This window comes from Lithobates pipiens, unplaced genomic scaffold (assembly GCF_037356315.1).
Source record: "Lithobates pipiens isolate NorthernLeopardFrog02 unplaced genomic scaffold, aLitPip1_a1.2 Scaffold_8, whole genome shotgun sequence".
NCBI classification, from domain to species: domain Eukaryota; kingdom Metazoa; phylum Chordata; class Amphibia; order Anura; family Ranidae; genus Lithobates; species Lithobates pipiens.
The window spans coordinates 513,507,915-513,520,440 of record NW_027507903.1 but is presented as its reverse complement, the minus strand read 5'-3'; the positions used below and the strand labels follow the sequence as shown (position 1 = coordinate 513,520,440).

Genomic DNA, 12,526 nt, shown 5'->3' with positions numbered 1-12,526 from the left:
GATGCATTTATGAATGGTGGGGCGCTATAAATGTTACATGTTCCAGCTCCTGCCTCCAGACACCCCCCCCCCCCACCCTGACAGCGTGAAGGCAGGTGCGGAACGAGGGGTGGGGCTGTGGGCGGGGCCAGGGTGGGTTGTGGGCGGGGTCAAGGGGGCCCCGTCAGGTAGGCTGTATGGGGCCCCATGATTTCTAACAGCGGCCCTGTATGTGTGTGCATGTGTTTATTTGTGTGTGCATATGTGCATTTATATATGTGTGTTTATATATGTGTGTGTGTGTGCATGTAGTTGTGTGTGCTTATACAGTATGTGTGTGTATGTGTGAGTTTTATATACAGTATCTCACAGCAGTGAGTACACCTCTCACATTTTTTAAAATATTTTATCTTTTTATGTGACAACACTGAAGAAATTACACTTTGCTACAATGTAAAGTAGTGAGTGTACAGCTTGTATAACAGTGTAAATTTGCTGTCACCTCAATATAATTCAACACACAGCCATTAGGGCACTTTCACACTGAGGCGCTGGGGCGTCAGCGGTAAAGCGCCTCTATAAAACAGCGATTTACCGTAGTTTTAGCAGCGCTTTTAACCCCCGCTAGTGGCCCAAAAAGTGTTAACGGTGCCTGAAAAGCGCCACTGCAGCGTGTAGACAAGACACACTTGTCTTTGTCCTCCTTACCTGGTTGCCGCCACACACGCTTGTCACCATCTGAACCAAATAAGTTTATCTTGGTCTAATCAGACCACAGGACATGGTTCCAGTAATCCATGTCCTTAGTCTGCTTGTCTTCAGCAAACTGTTTGTGGGCTTTCTTGTGCATCATCTTTAGAAGAAGCTTCCTTCCGGGATGACAGCCATGAAGACCAATTTGATGCAGTGTGCGACGTATGGTCTGAGCACTGAAAGGCTGACCCCCCTCCCCCCACCCCTTCAACCTCTGCAGCACTCATACGTCTATTTCCCAAAGACAATCTCTGCATATGAAGCTGAGCATGTGCACGCAACTTCTTTGGTCAACCATGGTGAGGCCTGTTCTGAGTGGAATCTGTCCGGTTAAACAGCTTTATGATCTTGGCCACCGTGCTGCAGCTCCGTTTCAGGGTCTTGGCAATCTTCTTATAGCCTAGGCCATCTTTATGTAGGGCAACAATTCTTTCTTTCAGATCTCCAGAGAGTCCTTTTCCATGAGGTGCCATGTTGAACTTCCAGTGACCAGTATGAGAGAGTGAGAGCGATAACACCAAATGTAACACGCCTGCTCCCCATTCACACCTGAGATTTTGTAAAACCAATGAGTCACATGACACAGGGGAGAGAAAATTGCTAATTGGGCACAATTTGGACATTTTCCCTTAGTGGTGTACCCCTCTGTAACAAAGTGTAATTTCTTCAGTGTTTTCACATGAAAAGATATAAAAAAAAATTACAAAAATGTGGGGGTTCGACTCACTTTTGTGAGATACTGTATTATGTGTGTATGTTTATATATGTGTGTGTGTATTTGCGTATATGTGTGTTTGCATGTATGTATGCACATTTTACATATGCACTTTAAATCCTGACCCCCATGTGTACAATCAGAACAGATTATTTTTTTTTTTTTTACCAATTGTTCAAAGTGCCAGCAAGAAAATGCTGTTCCTCTGAAAAGCGATCCATTCTCAGATCACTTTTCTGAGGCATCTGATAGCCTCCTGACTGCCTGTTTTAACCCCCTAAATGCATCATCACTATGCTGGAAAAAAGATTGAGAAACACCGACATAGAGGAACCGATCTCTCCATTTTCCTCCTGCAGCCACTGAATGCCTGTGAGAGGGAGAGGAGGAGAAGTGGGGGGAAATGGAGAGATCGGTTCCTTTATATGCAGCCACCCACTTATGACCCAGCCCTGGTGTTCGGCCACTGGGCTCGGAGGAAAGGGCCCTGTCTGGGGGTCAGGGGGGCCCTTCGTGGTTTCTTACATTGGGGCCCTGAAGGTTCTAGTTACGCCACTGATTTGATGTACATTTACAATTTTAATCTTTACAGCATCTATAAGAAAATCCCTTGTAGAACAGAATTCTTTCATTATTAGGCCAGTTGTAGCTGCATTTCTGAGCAGCAGAATGCATCATAAACATAAGGCCCATGGGAGCTTATCCTGGGCACTGTACATGCCCTGCATCCTATAATTCACTCATACTTACCCCATAGCCTTCTCTTAATTTGCTCACGAACTGGCTGAGACACTCCTCTGCTGTCATGTAATGGAACTTGGTGTTGTTAACATGGTGGTTGGGGCTGTTATGTAACTTATCGGCAGGTCCATATCCTGATGGGACTAAGGCCATAAATAATACATTAGGATACATATTTTTTCACTTAACAAATGCTGTGAAACAACAGATCACACATCAAATTTTCCAAAATTTAAAGCTGAACTTCAAGCAGATATCAAAGACACAAGCATTTAAACAATATACTTGGCTCCAGTCTTTTGCAATCTTTGCACAGAAGAGCTCAGACTGGGGGGGGGGGGGGGGACAGCAGCACAGGGGGCCAATCAGTGGTGCTCATGTCAGGGCTGGGCTCAGTCCTTCTTTCTCTGAGCTGGCCGCTCAGCTGTCGGCTAACTGTCAGCTCCCATCTCTCCTCTAAGCTGTTGATGATCTTACTCGTCAGTCCTGCCTATTTAAGCCATTTAGACCAGAGGAGCTCTGCCTCGCCTTAGTCACATCACAAGAAACTATTGCCTGCGTTCCTGTTTAACCACTGCGCTATAAACAAAAAAAGAGCGTAAATTTTGAAAAAAAAACACATTATTGTTTACTTTTTGCTATAATAAATATCCCCCAAGAATATATAAAGAAAAAAATTTTTTTCCTCAGTTTAGGCCGATACGTATTCTTCTACATATTTTTGGTAAAAAAAATCTGCGATTATTGATTGGTTTGCATAAAATTTATAGCGTTTACAAAATAGGGTATAGTTTTATGGCATTTTTATTAATATTTTTTTTTTTTTACTAGTAATGGCGGCGATAAGCAATTTTTATTGTGACTGCGACATTATGGCGGACACATCGGACATTTTTTACACATTTTTGGGACCATTGTCATTTATACAGCAATCAGTGCTATACAAATGCACTGATTCCTGTGTAAATGACACTGGCAGTGAAGGGGTTAACCAGGGGGTGGCAGTGTAGGGGTTAAGTGTGTCCTAGGGGCGTGTTACTAACTGTGGGGGGCTGGGCTGTGTGCTAGTGAACACTGATCTCTGCTCCAATCACAGGGAGCAGAGATCAGTGTCACTTGTTGCTAGGCAGAACGGGGAGATGCCGTTTATATCGGTATCTCCCCGTTCAGCCCTACTCGTGAGACGATCGTGGGTATCACGGACTCACGGGAGTCCAGATGGCAGGGCGGCAATTTCAACTGGACGTACCTGTATGCCAGTTTGCCTGCCCGTGCCATTCTGCCAACGTATATCGTTGTGCGCCGGGTCGGGAACTGGTTAAAGACTGGCTTTGCTGACATCCCTTCTGGCTCTAGATTCTGCATGCTGTTCCACTACATTGATCCCTGGGACTTCTGGCTTAGCTGACGATCTATTGCCGTTACTGAACTTTGGCTATGTTTTGACTACGTTTGTTCTTTTTACTTTTATTATTAAACAAGTGTGATTTAACTGTACTTCTGTCTCAGCCTAGTTTCATGGTTTCTGACAGCTCACGAGCAAACAAGGAACACACTGAAAGGAGAGGAAAGCAGGATGACAGAAAGCTAGGCTTAATACTGTATTGCTTCACTTTATTGAATTTTGGCCAGCAAAAGACAGATGAGAGCTTTTCGTTGGAAAATGCGACCGTGTGTATGCTCCATCGGAATTTTGCTGCCCAAATTTCCGCCAGCAAAAGATTAAGAGCAGGTTCTCAATTTTTCTGACGGAAAAAGTTTCTATTGGAAATTCTGATCGTGTGTATGCAATTCCGACACACAAAAACTCACATGCTCAGATTCAACTAAAAAGACGGGAGCTAGTGGCTACTGGCTATTGATCTTCCTTTTTCTAGTCCCGTCGTACGTGTTGTATGTCATCGCATTCTTGACGGTCGGAATTTGGTGTGACCGTGTGCATGCAAGACAGCTTGAGCGAAATCCAGTCGAAATTCCATCGGGAAAACCATCAGAGCTTTTTCTGAACAAAATTCCGATTGTGTGTACACGGCATAAGTGTTACTGAACTGCAGTAGAAGAAATTAAAACCAGGCTTCATGCCCTGCCAGACAGGGCTGTGTAAATCTTAAGCCGCGTACACACGGGCGAACTGTATGGCCAACTTAGTCCGTCAGACAATCCGACGGACAGTCCGTCCTACTTTCGAATGAACGGACTTGACCACACACGGATGAACAACAGTCCGTCGAAAGCTTGCGCGATGACGTGTACAGCACGTACGACGGGACTAGAAATAGGAAGTCCAATACACAGCAATGCAACCTTTCGCCGTGTAAATCCTTTCTGAGCATGCGCCATACTTAGTCCGTCGAACTAGCCTACTCACGAGCGGATTGTCCGCTGAAACCAAAGTTGGACGGACAATATTACGGAAATTCCGAAATACTTAGTCCGCCAGACTGCACGCTGAAAAAGTCAGCTGAAGCCCACACACGAGCGGACTGTCCGCTGAAATGTGTTTCGACGGACTAAGTTGGCCAGACAGTCCGCCCGTGTGTACGCGGCTTTAGAACTGGATAGCCATAGATCTAAATAATTTGGCTGGTAAATAGTTCCTATGTATGTATTTCATATGTGTATTTTGCTGTTTGCCTGAAATTCAGCTTTATTGAACCAGTGAAATAATCAGCCAAACATTACAGTAATGATTGGCAAGACCGGTTTGCTTGGAATAATTTTCATGAGCCCCCACCATGTGTAAACTATTTTATTATGCACCCTTCTACCTTTTTTTATTTTTTATTTTTTTTGAGAGAGTGAAGAGGGATTAGAACATCTGTCAGTTTTTTTTTTACTATCTGTACCCCTGTTAGGGAGATCCACCCTCTCTATTTGCTGTTTAACATTATTATTAAAAGTGAAAGTAAAAAAAAATCCCACATTTTGTGTTGTCCACAGAACAATAATAGAGGGGAAATCTTCCATTAGGGACACTGGAGACCTGGGGGGCCCCAATGAATTCCCTTAATTTGCAGGGATTCCCTTCCTGCTGTGGCTATGGGACAGGAAGTGAAGGTAAATCTCCCCAATGGGGCACAGAGGGCAAAAAAAACTAAATCTGACAGGTGTTATAACTTTCCCTTGTTATATCCAAAATAAAAATAAAAATGTTTCCTATAGTTGTACATTTAACTCGGGAATATAGAGTGGCCTCTAGCGATACATAAAGACTGTTGCCCTATCCAAGTGAAGCAGTTAATAGAAATACTGCCCAACCATTCTCATGAGGAACAATCAATCAGACAGGCATGAAAGTACGGCATGGCCAATATTATTTTCCCTCTCTGCATTTTCGTTAAGCAAGGACTTTTGGTCAAGCCAAACATTTGTGTTTGTGAGATTGTCACCCAATTATTGTGCCAGAGGGCATTCAGATCATGTGACTGCCCTACTCCAGCCTGTGACTGGACAGTGAAATAAGAAGCAGCAAACGAATGAGCTCATCTCTATGTCTCTCTGCACTCTAAATCTATCAGCATGTTCTTCGCACTGCAGCACAACTGGCCACTTGTGCTGCTTTGCCCTCTCCTAGCCTGAGCTCTGCTGTACAAGGGATTGCAAGAAGCTAATACCAGATCAAATTCAAGTACTTACACTACTTATATTTAAATCAAAAGCAAACATGTATAGCTGCATCCATTTATGTCTCTTATATCTCCTCAGGGCTTGGCTTAAAGAATTGAATTAGGTTTAATCTATACCTTCAAACAACGAGACAAAATCCAGATAACTAAGGCCGTCTTTTGTAAAGCCCAATTTTTTGGTTAAGGCATTAAACTGATCTTCATCCAGATGCAGCTCATGATCCTGCAGAACCTGAGGAGAGAGAAGCTACAGATGAAGGCAAGTAACTATAGCAGATGTGTCATTTTTCTGAAGTGCAGATTGTCAAATAACGTTGGCTTTAGCTAAGAAATTTACAACACAGGATCTGTGATATAAAGTATTTCCAAGTCTTAAAACCCCAAAAAAAAAAAAAATTGTAAACGCGTTAATGAATGGAGCGCGCTCTCTAAGGAGATGGCGCTGGAGTTGGGAAAAATACTGCCATGGGGAACCACAAAACTCCAGAACTTTATTCTTCTCTTTCAGAAGTTTCAATCAAGTCTCGCGGGGGAAAATCTCGTCTTCTCTTGGGAAGGAAATGACTTACATAACGAGGACTTGACAGATGAAATGTAAGTAATTATTTCGGAGGATTTAACTACTTGAATGACAGCAGGCGCCTGAAAACGAGGCCCGTGACAGCAGGGGAATTTGTTCTCCATAAACAACAGAAGAAAAAATTTAGAGTTTGTTAATTTAATCCTAAATAATTTGAATTGGAGCACACATATGTAGCAGCTTATGTTCCACGCAGGTAAATATGCAAATTTACTGACTGAATCATGTTCTAAAAACTGACTTGTCGGTATAAAATTCTGGAATTGAATGCAATCATTTGAATAGCTAAAAAATAATATGATATTTTTTACTTTTAAATAGTTTTAATTAAATGATGAAGGTTATTACTGATGTTAACGTTCCACTCCCCTTTAGGGACTTCCCCAGTGACACCTTGGGCTTTTGGATTTCCTTCTTTCAAACCTGTTCTCCAGACCATACTGATTCCTTCCAAGAAATATATAGATAGTGAAACCCATAGAGCAAAAACAGAAAGTTTAGTTCAATTCAGTGTCCTTGAAGTCATTGAACAGGTAATAATTCTATGAGGACACAAACAGCAAAAACCTGACAGAGGATCTAATCCCCCCCCCCCCTCACATCCGAAACTTGTTTTTTGTTCACACCTGTACTTAATGTGGGGGGATTTAGGACATTAAATTAGGGGGCTGAGGACTAATGTGAGAGGGGCTAAGAATATTAACTTTGGAGGACAGAGGACTGTAATGTGGGAAGCTGAGGACATTAAAGTGGGGAAGCTGAAGATATTCAAAGTGAGGGGCTGAGGACTGAGGTGATGGGCTAAGGACATCAAAGTGGGGGGGGGGGGAACTGAGGACTGTGATGTGGTGGGTGAAGGACATAAACGTAGGGGGCTGAGGAGGTGATGTGGTGGGCAGAGGACATCAAAGTGGAGGCTGAGGACAACAAAGTGGAGGACTGAAGACATCAAAGTGGGGGGCTGAGGACTGTGATGTGGGGGACTGATGATATCAAAGTGGGGGGCTGAGGACTGTAATGTGGGGGGGCCTGAGGACTGTGATGGGGGGGCTGAGGACATTAAAGCAGGAGGACCTGAGGACTGTAATGTGAAGGGAGCTGAGAACATTAAAGTGTGGGGGCTGAGGACATTAAAGTGGGGGCTAAGGACTGTAATGTGGGGGGGACTGATGATTGTAATGTGGAGGGGGGGATGAGGACATTAAAGTGGAAGGCTGAGGATTGTGAGGTGGGGGGCTGAGAAATGTAATGTGGGGGGTAATGTGGACAGTAATATGGGGTGGCAGTAATGTGGGGGGATAATGTAAATAGGGGCAGAGGACAGTACTGTCGGTCGGGGCTGATGTCAAGGAAGTGTGAGAACATTACTGTGAAAGGGGTGGAAGGAGTAATGTAAAGGGGGACCTGAAGAACACTCATCAAGAGGGGATCTTGATGTAAAGAGGGAGGGGACTCTGATGTGCACTGGGGACTGGGGACGCTGATGTAAGAATGATCTGTGTATGTGCATTAGGTGCACATGTCGTGGGTAGGTCAGCCCATCTTAATGGGTTATACTATCCACAAGAAACCGAGAAAGAAGTCCTTGACCTTTTTTTTTTCGAAAATAGCGCCGCACCAAGCCACATGGTGCTGCAGCAACATGCGGTTTGGCACATGTGAAAAGGCGCCACGTGTACCGACATGATATTTGGACCTCTGCTGGAAAAAATTTTTACTGACCGGACCTCAGTAAATTGTAATTCAAGTTCAGGTTTAGACCTACAACTTTGATCTACAAGTGGAACAGTAGGGGAGCACAGCAAAGACATCGGTGGGGTGGAGGGCTTTGGTTCTGCCCTTCAATTGGAAAAGTGTCAGACTGTCTTTAAATCTGTATATATCTCCAACAACAGGATTCTCGTACTTGTTTATCTTTTGGTACCTGTTAAATACTTTATATAATATTGAATGCGCTTTGTTATATCTGTTCGATAACTGCAACAAGATATCCTGCCAGAAATCCAATAACCTTCCTGTGCTCTCTGCCTGTTCTGCTACCAGTTAAACTGTTCTGAGCTATCTCTGTGGACTACAGAACACCACCACCCTGTATTATAAAGAAGCTGTTCCACCACAGATACAGTATAGTAATAGAATGTTGTAACCCTATGACTGGCACAATCACCAGGTGAAAATAAAGGGAATAAGAGACTGAACAGCCACTTCATCTAATGACTGGTATTCTGCAATTAATTACATTTGTGTTCTTGGGTTTAGATACGCTTTAAACAGATACTTTACATATAAATATTACAAATATGTAAAAAGTAGCATTAAAATACAAAAGTCTCATCAAAACTTTGGCTTTAGCTAAATGTAGCAATTACTGTACAACTATTCCAGATAATAAAAATCTGCTTTATTTATATAATGCATATGTGCTTTGCAGTCCTTTAAGTGGATCATTAAAGATCTGGTGTTAAAGATCCAGAATAAGAAAACACAGTAAACAGAACGTTCTCTATAACACGCTCCTGCATTTCAGCAGTAATTGGGGAAAAATGCTTTCCTATTTTGGACAGTGCTGCCATCTAACACAGAAAAGCAGCCATTGATACCTTTCTATATGTCTTCAGCATGTGTTAATTGTGAAGTGTGTAACGAGGATGATTTCTGGCTAGTGGGGCTCCGGGAGGTGTTAACAGAATGAAAAATCTCTCATTAACAACTTGACACTGTTCTCATTGTGCTAAGAAGTCTCCCTGCATAACCGAATGAGCCTTTTTATCAGTGCGAGCCCCGAGTCAACCTGTAATCGCTATTATGTAACATGTCATCATTAAACGCATGTGACAGATGATACGCCAGAGAATTAGACTGGGAGGAAAGAATCAAATACTTACCGTATTTTTTTTCCTGTTTCCAGCAAGTTTTGATTGACTGACACAAAATATCAAAATGATCCACCCAGATCACATCTAGAGGCGTGAGTAGAAATTTCAGGGTCCTGCACTGAGAAGAATGGGGGCCCCACTGATAATATACATATGGGGTAATTCATAATGAGTCTTAGCCCTTGTACACGCGGTCGGACATTCCGACGGAAAATGTCCGATCGGACCGTGTTGTAGGATAATACGACAGTGTGTTTGCTCCATCTGACTTTTTCCGTCGGAATGTCCGACCAACAAAGTTTATAAACATTTTCCGACAACATGACCGATCGGACTTTGTCCGATCATTTGTAGAGAAATCCGATCGGACAAAGTGCCATGCATGCTCAGATCAAATTCCTAGACCAAAGCTATTGGCTACTAGCCTGAACGTAGTCCCGTCGTAACTAAATAATGTCATCACGTTATGAACGATCGGATTTTCCGACAACTTTGTCCGGCCGTGTGTATGCAACACCAGTTTCGGACAAAATCCGACGGATTTTGTTGTCGGAATGTCCAACCGCGTGTACAAGGGCTAAGACACTCCTAGCATTTAAACGACAAATGTCTGTGTGGGCAACAAATTCATTTACCTTTTATAACCACTTCAGCCCCGGAAGAATTTGCCCCCTTTCTGACCAGAGCACTTTTTGCGATTTGCCACTGCGCTGCTTTAACTAAACAATTGAGCGGTCGTGCGGCATGGCTCCCAAACAAAATTGATGTCCTTTTTTTCCCACAAATAGATCTTTCTTTTGGTGGTATTTGATCACCTCTGCGGTTTATAGTTTTGCGCTATAAACAAAAAATAGTGACAATTTTGAAAAAAAAAAATTTTATTTTTTACTTTTTGCTATAATAAATAGCCCCCAAAAAATATTTTAAAAAACATTTTATTTGCTCAGTTTAGGCCGATATGTATTCTTCTACATATTTTTGGTGAAAAAAAATGCAATAAGCGTTTATTGATTGGTTTGTGCAAAAGTTATAGTGTCTACAAAATAGGGGATAGTTTTAAGGCATTTTTATTGATTATTTTTTTTTTACTAGTAATGGCAGCGATCAGCGATTTTTATTGTGACTGCGACATTATGGCGGACACATTGGACAATTTTGACACATTTTTGGGACCACGAGCATTAATACAGCGATCAATGCTAACAAATTGCATTGATTACTGTAAAAATTTCACTGGCAGTGAAGGGGTTAACCGCTAGGTGGCACTGTAGGGATTAAGTGTGTCCTAGGGAGTGATTCTAACTGTGGGGGGGGGGGGGCGGGGGCTGTGTGTGACATGTCACTGATCACCGCTTCCGATTACAGGGAGAGCTGATCAGTGACAGTGTCACTAGGCAGAATGGGGAGATGCTTGTTTACATTAGCATTTCCCCGTTCTTCCTCACCGTGAGACGAACGTGGGTATCCCACCTATTAAAAGGCGACGTACAGGTACGTTAATCTGCCTTTGTGCCCTTTTGCCACAGTATATCTGTGTGAAGAGGTCAGGAAGCGATTAAACAATGACACATATCTGGGGCTGTGCATATAGAGCCACACTGAGCCCACAGTACCCATACAGATACTCTAGCCTTTGTACAGCCGCACTTCTTCCTGCCGCTGCAGCTATCACACAGATGGGATGGGGATTTACAGACACTAGTTCCCCATCAGGTCCACTCCCCTTGTGATTGACAGCAGGCAGTGGGTGGATCTTTAGTCAATAAACAGCCTGCTATTGGCTATGGAATCCTCTCACTGCCTGCTGTCAATTACAGGGAGAGAGCGAACCTGATGGGGAACTAATCTAATTGGCTTTCCCTGCAGGCAACGTGAACATCTCTAGCGGCCTGGAGGCTGCCACACTGGGGAGGGAGCTGCAGCGGCAAATTTTCTGCTCTGCTGCACAGCGTTCAGAGACAGGCACTTTGTCTGTCTCTGTGGGTGAGATTTACTAAAACTGGTTCACACAGAATCTGGTGCTGTTGTGCATAATAAACAAACAGCTTCTAACTTCAGCTTGTTCAGTTAGGCCTGGTTCACACCTATGCATTTTTAGTGCATTTTCAGTTTTGCAGAAACACACTACAGTCCATTTAACATGGTTTCTTATGGATGTAGTTCACATTTGTGCATTTTATGGAAAGGGCAAGGGACTTTTTTCTGGTTTTTGGTTCCATAGACTTCAATGATCAAAAGCGTGTATTGAAAAACACAAAATGCACCTGGAATATGCAAACTGCAACCTGCATAGGAGTGAATCAGGCCTTAATGTGTTACTAAACCCAGAACCTGAGAACCTGCATTCACTATATCTGGCCTCCCACAGTACACAGAACATGGAAATGCAATTATTTTAGTAAATATTAACTGGAAAATATCTTTTCTCATCAGCAGTTTATAGCAGTCTTGTGACTTTTGCTGAGCACTGGTTATAGCTAGTAGAAGGAGTCTTTATTCTCCTCTGACTGTCTTTTGAGGCTGCATGGCCCCTTACCCTCTGTCTGGACAGTGCTCATTGGCCCTGTGCTGATCACATGCAGCCTCCAAAAAAAAATTGTCTAGCAACACACACCAAACTGAGCATGTGCAGAGTGCCTCCAAGGTTCTGTTCTATCAGTAGATGGATCGGGCATAGTAATAGCAGGGGAGGATCAGAGAAGACAGGATCAAACGACTTTTTTTACACAATGCAGAGGATTAACCCCTTAGGTTCCACCGTGAGTATAACAAACATGCTTTACTGCATATACAGACTGATTTTACTGTTGTGGGTTTAGTAACACTTTAAGCTTTGCCAATAAAATCTAGAAGCTGACCGGTTACTATGCACAGCTGCACCAGATTCTGTGTGCACCAGTTTTAATAAATCTCCCCCAGTATGCCAAGTTGGAGTTGGTCTTAGGCCTGATTCACATGTGCAGGTTGCAGTTTGCATATTCCAGGTGCATTTTGCATTTTTCAATACACATTTTTGATCCATTGAAGTCTATGGAACCAAAAATCTGAAAAAAGTCCCTGGTCCTTTCCATAAAATACACAGATGTGAATGTGACCCATAGGAAACCATGTTAAATGGACTGTAGTGTGTTTCTGCAAAACTGAAAATGCACTAAAAAAATAGGTGTGAAGCAGGCCTTAATTAGCTCTAGTTTTTATATCTAAAATAAAAATAATAATAAAAAAATAAAAAATAATTACCTCTGGTACCTCAAAC

General features: G+C 42.8%; 1 protein-coding gene across 2 annotated transcripts in view; it reads right to left on the bottom strand.

Moving 5' to 3' along the window:
- The window catches only part of EFCAB6 (EF-hand calcium binding domain 6), a 270,887-nt gene that overhangs the window by 74,289 nt on the left and 184,072 nt on the right, over positions 1–12,526 (bottom strand). For both annotated transcript variants that reach the window (XM_077469390.1, XM_077469391.1), the window contains exons 18-19: positions 5,932–6,046; positions 2,198–2,331 (exon numbers count right to left, since the gene is read on the bottom strand). In XM_077469390.1, coding sequence (XP_077325516.1) covers positions 2,198–2,331; positions 5,932–6,046 — 249 coding nt within the window. The remainder of the gene's footprint in view (positions 1–2,197; positions 2,332–5,931; positions 6,047–12,526) is intronic.